The sequence below is a fragment of the Beta vulgaris genome, chromosome 1 (genome assembly GCF_026745355.1).
Source record: "Beta vulgaris subsp. vulgaris cultivar EL10 chromosome 1, EL10.2, whole genome shotgun sequence".
Taxonomy (NCBI): Eukaryota; Viridiplantae; Streptophyta; class Magnoliopsida; order Caryophyllales; family Amaranthaceae; genus Beta; species Beta vulgaris.
This window is the reverse complement of record NC_079202.1, coordinates 52,932,622-52,954,283: the sequence shown is the minus strand read 5'-3', so window position 1 is coordinate 52,954,283 and position 21,662 is coordinate 52,932,622. Positions and strand designations below refer to the sequence as shown.

The following is a 21,662-nucleotide window of genomic DNA, read 5'->3' as shown; positions in this document are numbered from 1 at the left end:
TGTGATGTTGTTCGTCGTCGAGTGCTTCAATATTGTTCGTCGTCGTCGAGTGATTTAGGTTGTCTATATTATATGCTACAATACTCTGATTCAGATCTATTTGATCAATTAAACCCGAATTTTCCATGAATTTTTCGTAGTTGTTCAATTGAATAGGCAATTGTCGAAGAATCAATTTAGTTTGCAGAAATAATTTGAATGGAGAGAAACAATAATTTGCAGAAATTTTATAGCGACAGAATCTTTGATTTTTGGAAATATTAAAGAAAGAGAAAATCGCGGATTTTGGAAGTATTGAAGAGAGAGAAAATCGCGCATTTTTGGTAATTAAAAGTGAGTACTTCTTACCGGGTCACGTCCCGGGTCTGGTCCACACTATTTTAAATGTGAACCGGGTCCATGCAAAACGGATTGATATTATTGCCCAAGTAGAGACCATAACGTGATACACTATTGTAATTTTTTTTTTAGGGGATATACTATTGTAATTCTTAGCACTTTAATTACATTCACTAATTATATTATTATATTGGGAGAGACGATCCAACAGGCGACAACCAGTGGTATCAAAACTACAAAAGTACATAATAAAGCATAATATAAGATAAGGCTTAGTACATGAATCTTTATTTAAAAAAAATCAAGCATAACATAAGATGTTAATGAACTTCTTTTGCTGCATTTATTAGCTAGAGACTCATTTAGTTGGCAATAGGTACGCTATGGAGCATAACGGTTTCAACAGTCAAGCCAGGTCCAAATCCAAACAAAACACCCCATTCTAACCCTTCTCCTGTGGTAGCCATTCCTTCCTTCATTGACCTCTTCCTCATCTCATCCAAGATGAACAAAACACAAGCACTAGACATGTTTCCAAACTCGCTAAGTACGTGTCGAGTTGCACTAAGCTTATCCTGCTTAAGCCCGAGTTTTGATTCAACTTGGTCTAGAATCGCCGGACCACCAGGATGAGCCGCCCAAAAAATGGAGTTCCAATCATCAATCCCAATAGGTTTGAATGCCTCAACCAAGGCCTTCTCAATATTCTTAGAGATAAGACCTGGTACATCCTTCAATAAATGGAAAGCAAGCCCGACTTCTCGAAGGTGCCCATCGATGGCACCTTCTGAGTCGGGGAGTATAGTTTGAGCGGCCCATACCAGTTGGAAGATGGGCCGCTCAATGGACTCATCTAGATCAGCACCTACAATCACTGCACCAGCTCCGTCACCAAAAAGTGCCTGACCAATCATAGAGTCCAAGTGTGTCTCAGTAGGCCCTCGGAAGCATATGACTGTAATCTCAGCACACACAACCAACACACGGGCTCCTCGGTTGTTCTCGGCGATGTCCTTCGCTAAACGAAGGACGGTACCACCAGCATAGCAGCCTTGTTGGTAAAGCATAAACCGCTTCACGGAGGGTCGAAGGCCAAGTAATTTAGTAAGTTGGTAATCAGCTCCAGGCATGTCTACACCAGAAGTGGTGCAAAAGATTACGTGTGTGATCTTCGACCTTGGTTGCCCCCATTCTTTGATGGCCTTAACAGCTGCCTCTTTCCCGAGTTTTGGCACTTCAGTTGCGAGAATGTCTTGACGAGTGTTCAATGATGAGGCGTTGTAGTCGCACATGTGTGGGTTCTCTTCTAGCAACTCTTGTGTTACGTGCATGTAACGCTTCTTGATCATTGACTTGTCACCTGTGTGTATTATAATCATCAATTAGTTAATATTTGTGTCATTTATCAGTCTTATATGTAGAAACTAGAAGAGGAGATAAGAAGAGAATGCAAAATGACAAACGTAATTCAACTTATCAAACCAAAGTACATAGTAACAATCAGAAAAGCAATCCCGAAATCACTCCTAAAATATTTGACACCACTAACATCCTAACAGTCGACCCAATAACATTTTATTTTGAGCATCCTAAGCTACTAACTAACTATTCATATTTCTAACCAACGATGTCTTGGCCTAGTGGTTAAGATTGATGTGCTGTGAACGATAAGTTACAAGTTCGAATCCCCCTTTATTCCTTTTTTTTTTACTTTGTACTGCCTTCGTGGTTCATATGAATAAAAAAAACAATTCATATTTCTAATTGAACACTAAATTCGAAGCAAATATTCCAACAATATATACGTGAAGTTATGCTATATATTCTCAATCATTTAATCAAACATATACAAATTACAAAAGAAAAGATGCATGAGATATAACACTTACACATGCGCTTAAATTTTTGTTTAAGTTCGCTCATATGCTCGCTTTTGGTAACTCGGAAGTAAAAATCCGGATACTCAGCTTGGTACATTTCATTGGCGGGGTTGGCAGTTCCAATGGCTAGTATGGTGGCTGGACCATTGGATCTTTGGGCATCTCGGATTTCTTGAACAGATGGGGTGGCCATTTCTCTGATAGGATTTTTGGTGATAAAACTAAGTAATACTTATGTTTTATCTTAGAGTTGTATGTTTGGAATGTGACAACTTGAGTAAGATGTTTGGAGGCTTGGGGTTTATATAGGGCACATCTATTCAATTTGTGCGTAGGTAACTTTGAATAAATGGGCCAAAAAGTAACACATTTTGATTTCCTTATTTTTCTGTGTTATTTTATGTGCTGTTTTTCTCTTCAGGTTTTTTAGACGTATAGTGAGCTGTTTGAAGATTCTTAGTAGAGTAATTATGTGTGATAGTCTGATAGATGCATGCATAAAATTCAAGCAAAGTGACTAAGTGAGTGTGACACCAATCAGATTGCATTGAATCTATGAATTGACCAGTTACTATTCTATTTAGCGCACAACAAGATTGAATTTTATTATGAGGTGTGGTAGTTATAAACTCAACCAACTTAATACTTCCTCCATTCTTTCTTAATGGCAACATTTTCACTATTTGGAAGTTTTCTTATTCATTGTAAGACTTTCTTATTTAATAATATCTTCTTTTTATCTCTCTCATATCACATATTCACATGTCCCCCATTTTTATCTAGTTATATCTATCTACTCTTTACATAGGTTTCTTAAAAAATGTTTCAATGAGTATGTTGTAATTATTATGGAGTCGAATAAGTAAGACAAAAGCAACCATATAATCGATAAACAGGTTTAATTTATGTGGTACACCAACAATATATTGGTTAAACAACAGACATATATTATCAAGATTTTACTATAAAGTACATATATAAATGCAATGAACCAAAATAAAGAACTCGTGTTGGGTCACAAGTCCAAGCAATGAATACTCACTAGTTGACGCATCCAACCACTAGATAAGGCACGCACTAGGAGTTAGGAATGTTAATCGAGCGAGTCGATTGCGAGCAGAACTCTACTCGACTTCTTAGCTTGAAAATTTGATTGACTCGTGCTCCTTACTCGTTGAGCTCATTAGGCCCTTGCTCAACTCTTCCTCATTAAGGTTGTGAGTCGAGTTCGAGTTGTTTGTAAGCTACTCAGCTCGATTAGCACCCCTAGTAGTTAATGAAAAAAATGAATACAACATATGCATGCATAGTCGATTGTTTTGTATCGGCTAACCAAAATAAGTAAGACCAAACATTATAAACTAGCAAGTAGGTGGCAAATTCGAATATTAGAAATTAAAATAAGCTACTTTTACGAAGTGATAGACTTTCTTTTACGGATAAATGACTGATTTTTCTCAAGTGATATAATAATATAATCCGATCCCCTAGAAAAAAGGAAACAAAAATTATCGAGCTGTTCACGACCTTATCAAATTTGTGCAACTTCATGCTCGTTTATTTTTTAGTCTGGCCAAATTCGAGTCGACCCAACTCAAGCCAATTGAGTGTTGTGATCGAGTTGAGTTCGGATTACTTATGAGCTACTCACTCTCCGCTATATTCTTACTTCCTAGTCACCACACCAGTCTAGTCAATACTAGTACCCCGCGCACAATCAGATTGAATTTTAGTTACTCCCCCCCCTAGAAATTCGCGACAATAAGTATTGATTTACTCAATAAGTACTAGTCAAAAACAGTATGCTAGACTACTAGCTGCACTAGAAAGACTTTTACCATAACTTGTTTTGTACTTCGAAGAAAGTCGCAATCTGCCGTAGTCATGTATCTTTGATTTTTCCGCAACATCCACGATTATCATTAGAATCATATTTTTGTTGCTCATTTTCAGTCCCTTCAATCTTCATCCCCCGGCCCCGCTTTGAGGGTAGATTATCTCCTAGCAAGTAGCAATTATTACTTCTTCTGCTGTCGGTGCCGACGTGCCGTGGCGGGTGCGATCTGGCTACCAGATCACGCTCCATCCGAGAGGATCATTTCCACTGGCATGCCCCCCCAGTTGCCACTTGAAGGTTTCTTCACCTCTGGCTTTCCACCGTTGAAGCTCTTTTCTGGATGCCTCAAAATATTTCGAGTTTGTTTGGTAAGCGATCATAAATGATGGTAATGGTAAGACATGAGTCCATGTCAATTTATTAACACCATTGGTTGTAAGTATGGAATAACAATGAAAAATATAATTTTGCTGCAAAATTACACTAACCATTTAATACTGCTTTTGGAACGAGTCAATAGTTGATATCGCCTATTATTATGCTTTCAAGGGTCATGGTCGGCCTTGGTTTCGGGGTTAGACTATAAACCATCAAGCCTTCTCTTACCCGGTTTTGGAAGGTTTTTGCTTTGGTGGATTGTTTTTCGTAAAAAAAAACTTTAATAAACCCGGTGTACACTAATTTTAGTGTGCACCGGATTGTTAATTGATATTAACTTTGTATAGTGAGTTTTATAAAGATATAATGAGCTTATATATAATATTGGATTTTATTAACGGAAAACATGTAGTGAAATTATATGCAATATAGTGGAAGATTTAATTCTAATGTTTTAACATACAGGAAAATGTAGGTTGTGTAATATATTGTGACACATGTTTTAACATATAGGAATATGTAGTTTTGCATGATATAGTGAGTGTATGAATGATGTAGTGATGAGTTTCTGATTGATGTAGTGCATTGTTCATAAATGATATTAGTTTATACATGATATAGTTAGTTTATTCATGATATAGTACGTTTCTGAATAATATAGTGAATTGTTTAGAGATGATGTAGTTTTTGCATGATATAGTATGTTAATTATGAATGGAAAAGTGAGTTTATGCATGATATAGTGGATTTCTAAAATTTGATGTAGCTTTTGCATGATATAGTGTTTTTCTGAATGACATAGTGAGTTTATGCATGATATAGTGAGATTCTAAATGATATATTGGATTGTTCAAAAATGATACGTGCTTTTGGCGTGGTGCACACTAATATTAACGTAAATCGGGTCCATGCAAGTCAGGTTGTTGTTTTTCAGTATGCTACAGTACGATTTTTTACTCAAGGCCTTGTATTTTTATGTACGCATGAAATTGCTAAAGTAATTTTTATTTTTATTCAAATTGGATTTAACTTATTAAAATTGTATGTTTTACTGATTAAAAGTTAAAACTTATTTCTACTTAATAAAACATATGTTCATGTTAGAACTTTTTGCTAGGAAAAACCTATTAAAATAGCTAATTTGTTGAGAAAGACTTAACAAAAACTTTTTTTGTTGGAAAAGACCTATTATAATACTTCTCTTTGTTACTTAAGATCGTCTCAACATATCCGGCCAAATAGTCGATTTTCTAGCATTTTTTCTTCCTTTCCCTTTCTCATTAAATGGGATCAACCTATTTTTTTCTTTCCTAATCCCTTAACCTTACCAAACCCTTTCCTCCCGCTTCCCATTTTAAGGGATTAGGATAGAAAGAAAAGGGTTGGTTCATATATCTAATGATAAAGGGAGGGGAAGAAAAGCGAATGCCAAAAAATTGAGTTTTTGGTTGGAAACTTTGAGATGGTCTTAAGTACTAACAAAGGAAACTACTAAATTAGGTCTTTTTACAACAAAAAAAAATTAGATCCTACAAAATAGTTATTTTAATAGGTCTTTTTCAATAAATTGTTCTTAATTGTACTAGTTAAAGTGAAATTTTCAAATTATCTTTTTAGTTGAAAATGACATGGTCCAAAGGAGGTTTCATATAAAAGCAATTGACAATACCGCAATAATAGGAGTAACTCATATAGCTTATAATGTAGTGTTTTTTTCTCTTCTTTCTTCAGTGTGAAACAACTCATATATGCACACAACAAACAAGGCTTTTAACATAATTTGATCCGCCAACTAATACTTCTCATTTTATAGCGTACTCCCTCCGTCTTTTTTTATTTGCTACATGTTACCATTTAGGGGTGTTTCAATTTATTTGCTACATTTGCAAATATTTCCATATATAGTACATAGGTCCCACACTTTATTTACTAATTTGCCATCACTCCCTTCTTGATTTTGTAAATGTTTCCATATATAATACATAGGTCCCACAATTTACCTATTTGCTTTTTTGTTAATTCCATTTATGTCAATGATCCCCACTCCCTCCTTGGTCTTTGTGAAAAAGTGCTTGTAGCAAATAAAAAAAGACGGAGGGAGTATATGGTAGGGAGAAATTTTCTCCAATGATTTGGACTTTGATCCATATAGTTATTGACATGAACTTAATATTATGACAAAAATGGCACAAAATATGACCACTTTCTAATTTGTATATCCTCCAGGCCACCAGAACAAAGTTTCTATTTCTACCCTCGGCACTAAAACCATCTTATTAGGTACGAAATTATTGCCATATGTTGAATCAAGCCCAACCTTGAGCCAGGGAAAAAAGGGTGGTCGCTCGAGGTCCAGGGATAACATGTCAATCATTCTAGATATCCAATCACAAAACTTGAAAATTTGATTTGATGAAGAACATATGTAAATTAACCCGAAATACATTCATGATGCACACAATAACAACCGCATAAAACCAATCAATCACATGAATATGAATAATCACATGAAGTAGATCTTAAAAATCGCAAGAAATATGTTAAATCTCAACAGAATTAGAAAGAAAAACTTGAAATAACGATCTTTGAAGAACTATTCGAGCCTCAAACTCCGTATGGGTATAAGTGACAGAGTGATGGATGTGAGAGGTTTCTAAAGTTCAGGGTTTGGGCAGGATGTTGTATATACTCCATTGTAGTTTAGGATTTATTGTTGATTTGTTGCATATGGACTGCAAATGTTGGACAAGGGTATTCGTATTATTACTACTAGTCTTATATGTATGTTATTAAGCCTAATAATTAAATGGGTCGGGTTTATGCCTGTAATAAGTGGATTCAGTCATTATAGAGTAACCTTATTATGGTCAAATAAAGGGTTCGATCAAAATGGGTTGTACGTCGATAATGACGAGTTGATAAACGAACAAAGCAAAGAGATGGAGAAATTAGTCATAAGTGAGTTCGAGTAAATGTTAGACCTTGTGTTACCTTTTTTACCATTTCCTTTTAATTTTACAAAAATACTAGTTCACTATTGTTGACCCTGTAAAGATCTTATCTAATAAAACCATGTATATCATACCATGGACCCCTGTCCATTAAGAGCCCATTTATTTGACCGTACTCTTGTACCCAAATGGTTACTCTGTATAATAAACAAGTTTACACGTGATGCTTGTGAAAACAAATACAAAGTTCATTTGTGTAATGACGTGTACAAAAAATTCTGCCCAATATCTCTTTCTTATTTTTAAAAAACAATAAATTAGAGATATTGTAAAGGTTTTTGTTAAGGGTATAATTGCAAAAGAGGGTAGACACTAAGTCATCCCCTCTTCCAATATATAATAGAGATTATCCTTATATGTATATGATGTAATTACATAATCAATTTAAAACACAATAACAAACATAAATTGAATCTTGATATTATTGTCCTCACTTTTTATTGGTATCAAGTGGTAAATTATTTCTCCAAATGGTACCTTACTCAATAGCAAATAATATATCTATATATTAAAAGGCGTTCCCATCAAAAGAATTATTCCACATGACACTCTCCAATGTATTATGTGTCACGTGACACTCTTCTCAAGCTTATAGTAAATATGTGTATGATATCATTTTGTGTAATGTGTAGATATTAAGAATCGAACACATGACCTTTTTGGAATGAAATATGAAAGATTAACCATCAATCTACTACAATTTCAATATCTAATATTTCAAATTGAAACATAATAAAGTCTTATAATTATACGCAATCACAGAGACATATACAAGCTTTTTAATCTCTAGCACTTTTATTAAGGTAATAAATTCTCTTACCCGAATTCCATTGACATTGTTATTTTTATCCCCAATTCCTTAGAATATTTTTAAAAAAAAACAACTTATCATGATATACCATCCATTTTTCAATTTTGCACTTAATGAACTTAAAATTTGATATTGTCGAGTCTGAACCGACTAATTTCAAACAAGCTTCTAAAGATTCCCGTTGGCGCCAAGCTATGCTTGATGGAATATAATGCATTAATTAAAAATGACACATGGGAGTTGGTACCTCGCAACTATGACAAGAATTTACTTGGTTGCAAGTGGGTTTATAAAATTAAATATCATTCTAATGGTTCTGTGGAGCGGTACAAAGCCAGACTTGTTGTTTTTGGCAATCACCAGCAGGCAGGTATTGATTACTTTGAAACCTTTAGTCGTGCTGTTAAACCTACTACTGTTCGCTTGGTTCTTATTATTGTTGTTTCTCTTAAATGGTCTATTTGTCAGTTAGATGTTAAAATCGTTTCTTCAGGTTTTCTTAATGAAGAGGTTTATATGCGTCAACCTCCAGGTTTTATTCATCCATCTAAACCTACTCATATTTGTCGTCTTCGTAAGTCCATTTATGGTTTGAAACAAGCTCCTCGAGCTTGGTTCTCTAGGTTTAGCAATGTTCTATTATCTATTGGTTTCAAGTGCAGCAGTTGTGACACTTCTATGTTCACTCTAAATATCGTGGTCATCTCATTATTCTCTCTATTATATGTTGATGACATTGTCCTTACTGGTAGTAGTCCTTCTTGTTGCCAAATTCATATTGTTCTTTCTTCTCAATTTGCTATGAAGGATTTAGGGGATCTTCATTCTTTCTTAGGTGTGCAGGTTGTGCGTACTCCTCTGGTTTATTTTTGTCTCAACATAAGTATGTTTCTGATTTACTTCGTAAATTCCATCTTCATACTGTTAAACCAGTTACACCCTGTTGTCTCTAGAGTAACATTGTCTCCTTGATGGAGAACTTCTTGCTGATCCACAGATTATCGTAGTATGGTTGGTGCATTGCAGTACTTAACTATGACTCGTCCTGATATTGCTTATGTTGTTAATATGGTGTCTCAGTTTATGCATGCTCCTCGTACTACTCACCTTCATGCTGTGAAAAGAATTTTCAGATATCTGCAGGGCACTTTGGATTATGGGTTTTATTTATATAGCAGCAGTTCTCCTACTGTTGTTATTGCCTATTCTAATGCAGATTGGGCAGGATGTCCTGACACACGGCGTTCTACTACTGGTATGCTTTTTTCTTGGGAAGAATTTAATTTCCTGGGTTCGAAAAAGCAACCTATCTGTCTCCAAATCTCCACTGAAGCTGAATACAGGGTGTTGCCTACAGTGCAGAAACTATTTGGCTCAAGCAATTCTTGCTGACATTAACCATTTTCTCCGTCGTCCTGTGATTGTCTATTGTGATAATGTCTTTGCTACTTATCTCACTGCTAACCCAGTTCATCATGATCGTAGCATACATATTGACGTGGATTATCATTTTGTTCGAGAAATGGTTGTCAAGGGAGGACTTATTGTTCGACATGTTCCTACTCAGACCTCGGTCTCAGGTTGCAGACATTTTTACTAAGGGCCTATCTACTGACTTGTTTACTAAACATTGTATCAATCTATCCGTAGTTTCACCTTGTAAAGATTGAAGGGGTGTATTGGATAATATTATATGTAAAGATATAATATTATATTGTAAAGGGTCAAATGGTACTTTACTAGTCACTGGTCTGTATTGTAAACATTATAAATATTGAATGCCAGGTTAACCTACAACAGGTTAACACAATTATTCTCCACACTTGTACATAGTGCACGGAATATTAAAAAAAATTCTCACATCCCAAGACACAACTAATCTAACCTGTTAATAGCTTTCAGTCTTCTTCTTCCTACCCTACCATCTCTATTATGAACTTTACTTGGAAGGTCATTACTCTTAAATTCAATCATTTTCATTGTAACAAACCGAATATCAAATTTAACTAAATTTCTAAACTTCAATAGTTTTTCACTTTAACTCATTGATACTCTTTATTATTTAACAAAAACAAATTCAAATAGGAAACTAGTTACCAAGTACCAACAACCCCAAAGTCATATTTTAAAGGCCTAAGAGAAAATCTGCAATTGGGACCCTAATTAGTAGTGTTAATCTTTCGATCCAAAATGAAAAATAAACCGGTTTTCGGTCTAAGTTTTGATTTTTTGGTACAAACCGGTTGACAAGAGTGATATTAAATTAATTATTACTCTCTTGATCATTATTAGAAACTTTCTTAAAATGATAGTCCCTCCATCCTGAAATATTCTTTACACTTTCCTATTTTATCTATTCTAGAATACACTTAACACTTCTATTTTGGGATATATCTGACTAAAATAACAATTAATAACCAAACAACAACTTATTATTTATAACTACGTGCATCGATAAGTGTAGAGAGTATTTTGGGACGGAGAAAATAATATTTTTGAATTTACAAAATTTATTATGATAGAACTTGTGATTAAACACGTAGCGTTGAACTCGATGATTGTCATGATATAATTATTGGATATGCAAACAATATACGTTAAGTTATAGCCAACTAAACCTGAAATAGAAAAAATTTATATGGACCCTATACAAAGTGCAATCACAAAAAATGACTCTCTTATATTCATAAAACATAATGAGTTGATTTATACAAGTTTAGCCAAAAATCCTAACTTTTACTAAGTGATCATTCAAAAACCATAATCAACATGTTATTACAAATTTGGGCTCGAGTGATCAGTAAAAGTCTGTTTTTTTTTTGTAATCAACATGTCATTACAAATTTGGGCTCGAGTGATGTTTATTTTTTTCATGGGGTTAAGAAAATAGATTTTCTTAGTAGTTGGAATTAAATATGGTTCCAGCATATAAGAGATCCAGCTTAATGGTAAGATCATAACATTTGAACTAAGACGTCAGGGAATTCTAATCCTCTTACATAAATCCTTTGTTCATTTTCAAGGGGCTATCATGTCAGTAAAAAAACGAATATAAGTTTTTTGAATCCTACTTTTTTTCTTCTCTTATGCCAACTCATACATCTTCATCTATGCTGGTTGTTTCCAAGACAAATTCCAACCCTCCTCCCCTTTTGAATCCGCCATCAACTCTTTCCTCACCTCCGTCGTTAGCTCCTCATCGCAAACCGGCTTTTCCAACACATTCACCATATGAAACTCCACCCCGAACACCCCTTCCGACACCTCGATTTTCGGCATTTACCAATGTAAGGGAGACTTAAATCCTGCTGATTTCACAAGTTGCATTAAAAGTCCAGTCACCCAAATAGGACCAAACACCGATCTATTTTTCATTTCGGATTGGAAGATTAACACTCCTAATCAAGACCATATTTACAGATTCACCCTTAGACCATTAAAAACTCAAGACCTGGTGGTTGGTCATTGGTTTCCTCTTGGATTTGTTTTGTGAGATCACAAAGCTAGTGTACGCACAATACTCATTCGATCCATATTTTTTTCTGTTGTTTCTGCTAAATAGTAAATAGTATCAACGAGTTAAAGTAAAACTATTGAAGTTTTGAAATTTAGTTCATTTCTTAAAATACTCATCTTTCCTTCGTTGCTCTGCTATTTGTTCATTTTTATTTTGCCTTTTCACCTGAACATATCTTTTTGTGCTTCTCGAAATTCATCTACGGTATTCATACCTAAATTGGCCATAGTATTAAACGCATTCCAACAGCCCCACGGTAGCATAAGGTGAGTGAATCACTAATTTGTTTCCATATGCATTAATAATTTCAACACATTATCATCTATGTTACTAGTAACATTCATCCAACCATATTATACATCATCTTGAATTTGTATATTACAGATTTCTTCAATGAAATGAAGACAAATATCCAATATACAGTTTCTCCAACTTGACTTAGCATTCCCATTTAAACATTTCATAACATTGATGAGAATTTGTGCACATAATTTTTTTGGTATTTCTCTTCTCACATGTTAGAACTGTAACTAAAAGATTCGCTATTAGATAATTTATGTTTTGTCATACCATTAAAATCACTAAAACACATCCACTTATTTACATTCTTGAAAGAAAGACTATAAATGTTACCTTTGATGATAGGTCAATCCATATCCACCATCCTCTATATTTTTCTTTCATATGGATTAGATTGCATTATCATTTCTGAAATCAAATATTATGTTTCTATCTAATTGGTCATCATCATATAATTTCAGAACCAAAAGAATAGAGTCTTTGTCTTTAGCCGACAATCCTTCTTAGTGCATGGAGTACTAAAAATAATTTCTCACTTCCCAATACACAACTATTCTAATCAGTTAATAGCTTCCACCCCTCTTCTTCTTATCTATCATCTCTATTATGAACTTTAGTTGGAATGTCATTAGGCTTGAGTTTAATCATTTTCATTGTAGCAATCCAAAAGTATCAACTTTAGCTAAAACAAATAACAAAATTTCTAAACTTCAACCGTTTTTTCACTTTAACTCATTGATATTGTCTATTATTTAACAAAAACAAAGAAAAAATAGGAAAAGAATGAGTACGGTACATATACCTCCGGTGCTCTCACAAAACAAATCCAAGAGGAAACCAGTAACCAACAACCTGAAACTCATATTTAATAGGCCTAAGAAAGAATATGCAATTGGAGTCATAATTACTAAGGTTAATCTTCATATTGAAAATGAAATATAACCCGGATTTTGGTCCAATTTTATTTTTTGATTCAAATCGGTTGACAAAAGTGATTTGAAATTGATTATTGCTCTCTTGATCATTAATATGAACTTTCGTAAAATGATAGTCCATTCGTCTTAGAATACTCTTTACAATTTCCTGTTTTATCTATCCTAAAATCCACTTTACACTTCTATTTTCGATATGACCCACTATTATTTTAATCATTTTTATCTTTTAACTATTGGCCCATCATCTCTCCTCCAAATAAAATAATATCACTCTTATTACCTACCAACTCACACCATGGCCCACATCCTCTCTCTATAAAGTAAAATAATACTATTTTTACTAACTACTAACTCCTATCCTATCTACTTTTCAGTGAAATAACAATAAATAATCAAACAACAATTTATCATTTATAACTATGTGCATTAATAAGTGTAAAAAATATTCTGGCACAACACCCACCATCAAAAAACGAATATAAGTTTTTTGAATCCTACTTTCTTTCTTCTCTTATGCCAACTCCTACGTCTTCATCTATGCGGATGGTTCCCAAGACAAATTCCAACCCTCATCCCCTTTTGAATCCACCATCAACTTCTTCCTCACCTCCGTCATGAGCTCCTCCACGCAAACCGGCCTTTACAACACCTTCACCCTAGGAAACTCCTCCCCTAACACTCCTTCCGACACCTCGATATTCAGCCTTTACCAATGTAGGGGAGACTTAAATCCTGCTGATTGCACAAGTTGCATTAAAAGTGCAGTCACCCAAATAGACCTCATTTGTCCTTACTCCTATGGGGCTACCCTACAACTTAAGTGTTGTTATGTTAGATACGAACGGTACAATTTGCTAGGAAAACCTGATTCAACGGTCATGTACAAGAGGTGTAGCCGGAGCACAAGCAACGACGTTGAGTTTTTTTGTAGGAGAGATGATGTGTTAGGCGCCATACAAGGGGACTCTGACAGGTTTAGGGTTTCAAGTTCAGGGTCTATTCAAGGGTTTGGACAATGCTTAGGAGACTTGAGCTCTAGTGATTGTTCTAGTTGTTTGAGTGAGGTTGTTAAGGAGTTAAAGACACTTTGTGGTCAAGCTGCTGCAGCTCATATTTTTTGGGTAAGTGTTATGCTGAGTATTGGGAAGTTGGGTACTACGACTTCTCTACTCATTCTTCATAATTCGTACTCCTTAGTTGCATTTTTTTACAATGGTTCGATAAATGTGAACGTAACAATGGTAATTATTGTTTTCTTGAATTGTTGTAAATAACTTTTACAAAGGAATAAAAAAGGTTTCCAACTAATTATTTGCATGTTATTTGTGGGTTGCATCGCACACATATCACATATGAGAAAGTGAAAGTATTGTGTCAGACCGTCTGACACAATACATGTGGTTCGAGCAGCAGCGTCCCGCTCCATGACCATAATACGTCCTCGAATTCTTCCCTCTCGCTTTGATCACGTAACCTTTCTTGTTCCTCATCATCGATCATCAATGGCACCGAAGATGAAAACAAACATTTTTTGGCGGTGAGAGGCAGTGTCTTTGGAGGTGCCAAGGGTGTCGACAAGGCGACGGAAGGCCGAGACAGCGGTGTTGATCTGGAAAACACCGGCGGCGACTGATTTAGAAGGAGTTTGAGACATGGAACGAGAAGAAGAAGTAGGTCTTCCTCCGCCATTTCTGATATCTTGGAGGCTCGTTCTTTTTGCTGGTTTTGAGATACGAAAGGTGCTTTCATTTAGAAGTAAGTTACTTTCATTTAGAAGTAAGTTGCTTTCATTTAGAACTTATTTTATTTCATTTACTTAAGTTTTGTTTTCAGCTAGAATAAATAAAACACGTAAATGAAACAATAAGATAAGTAACTGAACTTAAAAGACATCCAACTGAAAAAAATTTGAAACCAACTGAATAAAAATTGAAACCAACTGAAAAAAATTGAAACCAACTGAACAAAAATTGAAACCAACTGAAAAAAATTCGAAACCAACTGAAAAAAAATTGAAACCAACTGAAAGTCGCCCGACCAAATATTATGGTCGGACGGTCTGATCCAATACCTTCTTTATGAGTAATAACTAATAAGGTTTGTAAATGGTAAGACATACTTCTTTTGTTCTATTGACTAGTTGTCACAGATATGGCAGGATTACCCCAAACCATGCAAAATCACATACATCAGTAATAAGGTTTGTACTTTGTAGACACACTTCGTTCATTCTATAATTTTGTAGACACATCTATTTCATTCTATTAACTAGTTGTCACAATACGATCCAATTTTGACTTAATTTGTCCTAAATAGGAATGCAACGGGTCGGACTTGGACCGAATTATGCATAATCCGACTCCGACCTTACAGAAAGTCGGATTTTAAATCTGAGTCCGACCCCGACATCCGACTCTGAAAATCTGAATTCGCCCCGACTTAAAATCCGAACATCCGACTCCGAGATCCGACCCGACTTAAAATCCGGACATCCTACTTAAAATTCGAACATCCGACTCCGAACCCGATCCGACTTATTTTTCTTCCAATTTTTTTATAATAAAATAGTCTTCTACGATACAATAATTTAATCATTACAATTTATTCTAATTATCATATGGAAATCTTATATAGTACAAATAATTTAAATATTACTATTATTTTTAACAAGCATTTTTTCTATGGGAAAATCCTATATAATACAATTGGCTGAAAGTCGAAGTCAAATTATACATAAATAATAAATTACATAAATAAGAAAAAAGGATTGATTGACTCAAAGTCGGTGTCGGGTTCGGATGTCGGATTATTTTATGAGATCCGACTCCGACCCTCCTCCGACTCGGAGTCGGATTTTTTAAACGGAGTCGAGCCGGATTATTTTTTTGTCGAAGTCGACTCGGATTTTTTACTTCGGATCAGAGCGGACTAGGGTCGGATTCAGACTGGATTGCCATCCCTAGTCCTAAAGTATGATTCATTGGGTGTATAGTAGTACTCACATATGTATTCATTCTTTACTTACGTACAATAACTGAAACTAAATGATGCTAACAGAAATGTTAAAGAAACATATATATGCAGTATATATATTAAACATGCATTAACTAAGTAAATTATTTTTAATTTAAATTAGGCAAATTAAAATTCACAAGCCAAATATTACGGGTTAACAGTTTATCCTTCTCAAAAGGAAATATAAGTGGACAAAATAAATACATTTTTCAATTGCTATATAAAGCTCATTGTGTTTCATGCTAATTGATACTACCTCTGTATTTTTTTAGTTGCACCATTTGTTTTTTCACATTTGCCGAGACAATTCTTTGAACGTTAATATCTCTTATTGAGTGTAAGTAAAAATTATAAAAATTTGATATTTGGAATCCTCGCATTGAGACGAATCTAACACGACCCCACTTGACTATATTTTTTCTTATATAATAATGTGAGATAGCTTAACTAAGTTGGTTGATGAATAGTGCCACAAAACCAAATGGTGCAACTAAAAAAGTACGGAGGTAGTATATTGCTAATTTCTACTCCCTCCGTCCCAAAATATAGTTCCCATTTCCATATTTGGTGTCCCAAAATATAGTTCCCATTTCCATATTAATTAGTTTCACATTTTTCCGAAATTTGTCTAGAAAAACCGTGTCCCATCATTTATTTGCTTCTTGAATTTTGTTTTTTCAACCAAAATATTACAATTAATGCTCTTTCACCAATTATACTCCATTCTCTCTCCTAAAATCATCTTTTCCCATACAACATTTATTTAAATAAACAAAAAATCTTTACTATCCCTACTTGCATAAATTACCGTGAAAAAAGGGAAATAGGAACTATATTTTGGGACGGAGGTAGTATTATATATGGCAACCCTTGAGTATTGTGGTGTTTCCCCTTTTTGACTAATATACCCCTAACTACAAAAGAAAACTAAATCACCTATCACTTTATTAGTTTTAAAGTAAAAATTAAAATAAAAAGGACAAATCCATCAATCTGATAAACTACAAATTAGTTGTTACCACTTATCCTACGACTCCGCACGCATAGCGTACATATAAAAAGCTAGTACTTGATAATGTGAACATCTTGAATAGATTATCTCTAGCAACCATCTAAGCTTATTTTATCTAGAAAGATCAGGAATAGCCGAATAGGCTAAGTATTATTGAAGTGAAAAAACATTTGAAAGGTAAAAATGGTCAAAACCATTACTTTAAATTTTTATCGAACAATAACCATTACTTTAGTATAAAGTAAAAGCATCAAAGCATATTTTGATACGTAACTTTCTTTTGGTCACCTTCAGTATTTTGGTAGTTGTTAGTGCCCTTTTTCCTTCGAGTATGTTTGTCTTTCGCCTTCCATTATCTTTCTTTCCCCTAATTGATTATTCCCTTTGTTGTGATCATAAACCTGTACTTCGCACAATTTCTAGCTATTAGCCTATTATGCAGAAGAAAATTATTCATATAGGGATCCTATTTATTCAATAAGTTTACCATTTTGAGCACCTCAAATTCAAAAACCAAAATATTTAAATATGTAAAGAAGTGTTTAGGGTTTGAATTGCTTGCCTTTCTATTGATCTCAAATACGTATATATAGTACAGTGAAGCTAGGAAACTATATCAACAAGAAACCCTATACATAAGGAAACAAATATAACAGAATATTATACACAATATTTCCTAACACCCCCCTCAAGTTGAGCAGGGGAGGGATCGAAAATGCCCAACTTGGACAATAAGAGATCAAACTGAGGACGACCAAGAGCCTTAGTGAAAATATCCGCAAGTTGAGTCGAGGTTGGAACATAGGAAGGAAGAATAAGCTCATCCCGAATAGCATCACGAACAAAGTGACAATCAACCTCGATATGTTTGGTTCTTTCATGAAAAACAGGATTGTTGGCAATATGGAGAGCGGACTGACTATCACAGAAAAGAGGAATAGCCTTGGGATGATTGACGCCCAAACTCAATAACAAGGCCTTCAACCACTTCAACTCACAAGTAACAGCAGCCATGGAGCGATATTCAGCCTCAGCAGAAGAACGGGAGACCGTAGGTTGCTTCTTTGTCTTCCAAGAAATAGGAGAGTGACCCAGGAAGACAAGCCAGCCCGATAAAGAACGACGAGTAAGAGGACAAGCCGCCCAATCAGAATCACACCAACCCTGAAGAGAGAGATCGCTGTCAGAGCGAAGTAGAATACCCTGCCCAGGAGTACCTTTCAAATACCGAACGACACGTAAGGCCGCCTCCCAATGTTCCTGGCGAGGTTCTTGCATGAACTGAGAAAGCACATGAACAGAATAAGCAAGATCAGGACGAGTAACTGCCAAATAAATCAGACGACCGACGAGCCTGCGATATGCCGCAGCATCTGAGAGCAAAGGACCACGAGCCTGCGCAAGGTGGTGATTTTGCTCAATTGGAGTACCAGAAGGCTTAGACCCCAGTAATCCAGCCTCAGAGATGATATCCAATGTATACTTTCGCTGACAAAGAAAAATGCCAGCGGAACTTCGAGCCACCTCAATACCAAGAAAGTACTTTAGAACCCCTAGATCCTTCATTTTAAAACAATCACTCAAATATGCCTTGAAAGTAGAGAGCGCAGCGGAATCATTACCAGAGATAATAAGATCGTCAACATAAACCAGAACATTGAGCTGAACAGAGTGATGAGTATAGGTGAAGAGAGAGTAGTCGGAATATGACTGGAGAAAACCAAAATCCTTCAAGGCAGTGACCAATTTTGCAAACCAACAGCGAGGGGCTTGTTTGAGACCATAAAGCGATTTGCGGAGCGGCAGACAAGATTCGGATTAGAGGATGCAAAACCAGGAGGAAGCTTCATATAAACTTCCTCATCCAAGTCACCATGAAGAAAAGCGTTATGAACATCCATCTGATGAAGTTCCCAATTTTTGGAGGCAGCAATAGCAAGAAAAGTACGAACTGTGGTCATTTTGGCAACAGGAGCAAATGTCTCCGTGTAATCAATACCGGCCTCCTGATGATTCCTAAAACAACCAGGCGAGACTTAAGCCTCTCAACAGCACCATTTGACAAGTACTTGGTGCGATAAACCCACTGACAACCCAACGCCCGTTTCCCGGGAGGCAACTCCTCCAAGGACCAAGTGCCATTATCCTCCAAAGCCTGAATTTCGGCCTGCATAGACTGTTTCCATTCCTCACTTCGCAATGCTTCCTTATAGGACCTCGGCTCAGTGGTAGATACAATAGCTGCAACAAACTTCAAATAATTTGCAGAAAAATTTGAACAATTGATATAGTGAGCTAGAGGATAAGGAGTACCTGAGGAAGACGACGAAGCAGGAGTAGAGGAAGATGGACAATCCGAAACAACAACATTAGTAACATAATCCTTTAAGAGAACGGAAGGCAACTTGGGCCGGAGACCACGGCCCAAAGGAGGAGTATCCGAAAGATCGGGTGAAGAAAAAGAAGAGGAGGGAGTGTCCAAGGGAGATGAGGGGGTAGGGCTCGCGGATCGCACATCAGCGAGAGAAGATGAGCTGGGCGGATCCAGTGGGCCAGTAGAGGAAAGACTGGGCCCAGGTGGAGAGGAGGGAGACAAAGGAGAAACGGACCCAGGAGAATTTTGTGGAGAGGATGGGCTTGAAAGCGGGCGGGCAGACCCAGGAGAGGGAGAGTGTGGAGCGGGCTGGGAGAGAGAAGGGGCCACAGGTGAAGTGGGCCGAGGGGGTGAATCGGTGGAGATGGGCTGGACATGTAAAATTTCGGTGGATGGAGTGGGATCATTGGGCAAATTTGTGGAGATGGGCTGGGTAGACAAATTTTCGGTGGGTGTAGAGGAAGTATGTGGCAAATTTGTGGAGATGGGCTGGGTAGACAAATTTTCGGTGGGTGTAGAGGAAGTGTTTGGCAAATTTGTGGAGGGAATAGTTGTAGAGGGAAGAGAAGGGTGAAAATCATCATCAAAATCCGGATGAATGGGACCGGAACAAGGAACCAAGGTAGATGAGTCAATGTTTACATCTTCGGGAGAGAGAAAAGGGTACACATCCTCAAAAAATTTAACATCTCGGGAAACAAAGAATTCCTTAGTATCAAGATCAAACAACCTCCATCCTTTCTTACCAAACGGGTAACCCACAAACACGCATTTTCGACTACGGCTAGCAAACTTATCCCCCTTAGTTTTGTGATTATGGGCAAAACATAGACAACCAAAAGTGCGAATTGCATCATAGGCAGGAGAGACACCAAACAAAATATCAAAGGGAGATTTGTTGTGGAGAAGAAAAGAGGGAGTGCGATTTATTAAGTGAGCAGCAGCAAGGATACTTTCCCCCCAAAATAAATAGGAAGATGAGCTTGAAAACGTAAAGCACGACCAACATTAAGAATTGTTGGTGTTTCGTTCAACCCTACCATTTTGTTGTGGAGTAGCAGTACATGAGGTTTGGAAAATGATGCCAGAGAGATGAAAAAAAATCAAGCAAACAATTGAATTCCGTACCATTATCACTTTGAACAACTTAATGTTTGAGAAAATTGCCGTTCAACCATAGCAACAAAGTTCATAAACATAGAAAAACCTCAGTCTTATCAATCATCAAATAAACCCAAACAGCCCGAAAAATCATCAACAATAGTCAAAAAATATCTGGCCCCACAAGAGGAACATGCCTGTAGGGACCCCACAAATCACAATGAACTTTTTCAAAAATTCGACTAGCTTTATTGTCACTCAAAGGAAATATCTCTAGAATGTTTAGCACGGAAACAAATTTCACATGCTTTGTAAACTACCCTTATGACCACACAGAGGAGATAACTTCACCACTTTTCAGAGGGTGACCCATACGACGATGCCACAACTCAAAGTCAGTGGAACATTATGAACAGAATCAAAGGATCACGAGCACCGCTGTTGAAGTAGTAAAGTCCATCTTCTCTACGACCCGTTCCAATCACTCCCTCATGCGGTCCTGTATAGCACACATAGAAGAGTTAAATTTGAACAAAGCATGCAAATCATTAGTCAGTTGTGCAACAGAAAGTAAACTACAACTGATTGAGGAACTAAAAGAACATTAGTCAAAGTGATAGAAGAAGACAAACGAACTGAACCCTTTGTAGTAGCAACCGCCGTACTACCATCAGGAAGACCAACCACACAAGAGGGAATAGAGACCATATCAAACATAAAGGAACGCTCACCCGTAACATGATGGGTGGCACCACTATCAATGATCCAAGATGAAGAAGAAAACATACCACTTAACCTGTCATCCGCAACTTTAGTAGAACCAAAAATACCAGCAATAGCCTTCCATTGGTCGGGAGTAAAAAGAGCAGGAGAAGAGGATGAAGGTGAAGCACTCGGGGAAGCGGCAGCCCCGACAACAGCCGTAGCATTAGCAGCGACGGCACCACGACCACGGCCCGCGGGCGGTTTGGTGGAACGAGACTTGGCATCCATGCCCTCGGGATACCCAACCAGTTCATAGCACTTAGAAACATCGTGACCCGGCTTCTTACAGTGAGTACATACATGTAAAGTCCAACAGCGAGAAATATCGTGCCCCACCTTATGACAGTGGGCGCACGTGGGGCGGTCAGACGAGCCTCGGCCGCGACC

General features: G+C 36.4%; 1 protein-coding gene and 1 pseudogene across 1 annotated transcript; one reads left to right on the top strand and one right to left on the bottom strand.

The window, feature by feature from the left end:
- Positions 1–498: 498 nt before the first annotated feature.
- Positions 499–2,531, bottom strand: LOC104905367 (chalcone synthase). The gene is made up of 2 exons (XM_010693893.4): positions 2,229–2,531; positions 499–1,699 (listed from the first exon to the last, which is right to left on the bottom strand). Exons 1-2 carry the CDS (start codon positions 2,410–2,412, stop codon positions 702–704), a joined length of 1,182 nt encoding a protein of 393 aa, XP_010692195.2. The 5' UTR covers positions 2,413–2,531; the 3' UTR covers positions 499–701.
- A 10,968-nt stretch (positions 2,532–13,499) lies between these two features.
- On the top strand, positions 13,500–17,573 carry LOC130591310 (plasmodesmata-located protein 8-like; annotated as a pseudogene).
- The last annotated feature ends 4,089 nt before the right edge of the window (positions 17,574–21,662 follow it).

What these genes read in the sequence shown, in the direction of transcription:
- LOC104905367 (XM_010693893.4), bottom strand. Translation starts at nt 2,412, where the DNA reads ATGGCCACCCCATCTGTTCAAGAAATCCGAGATGCCCAAAGATCCAAT. An exon ending in ACAAAAATTTAAGCGCATGT is followed by an intron (nt 1,700 to 2,228) that starts GTAAGTGTTATA and finishes TAATACACACAG; the next exon opens with GTGACAAGTCAATGATCAAG.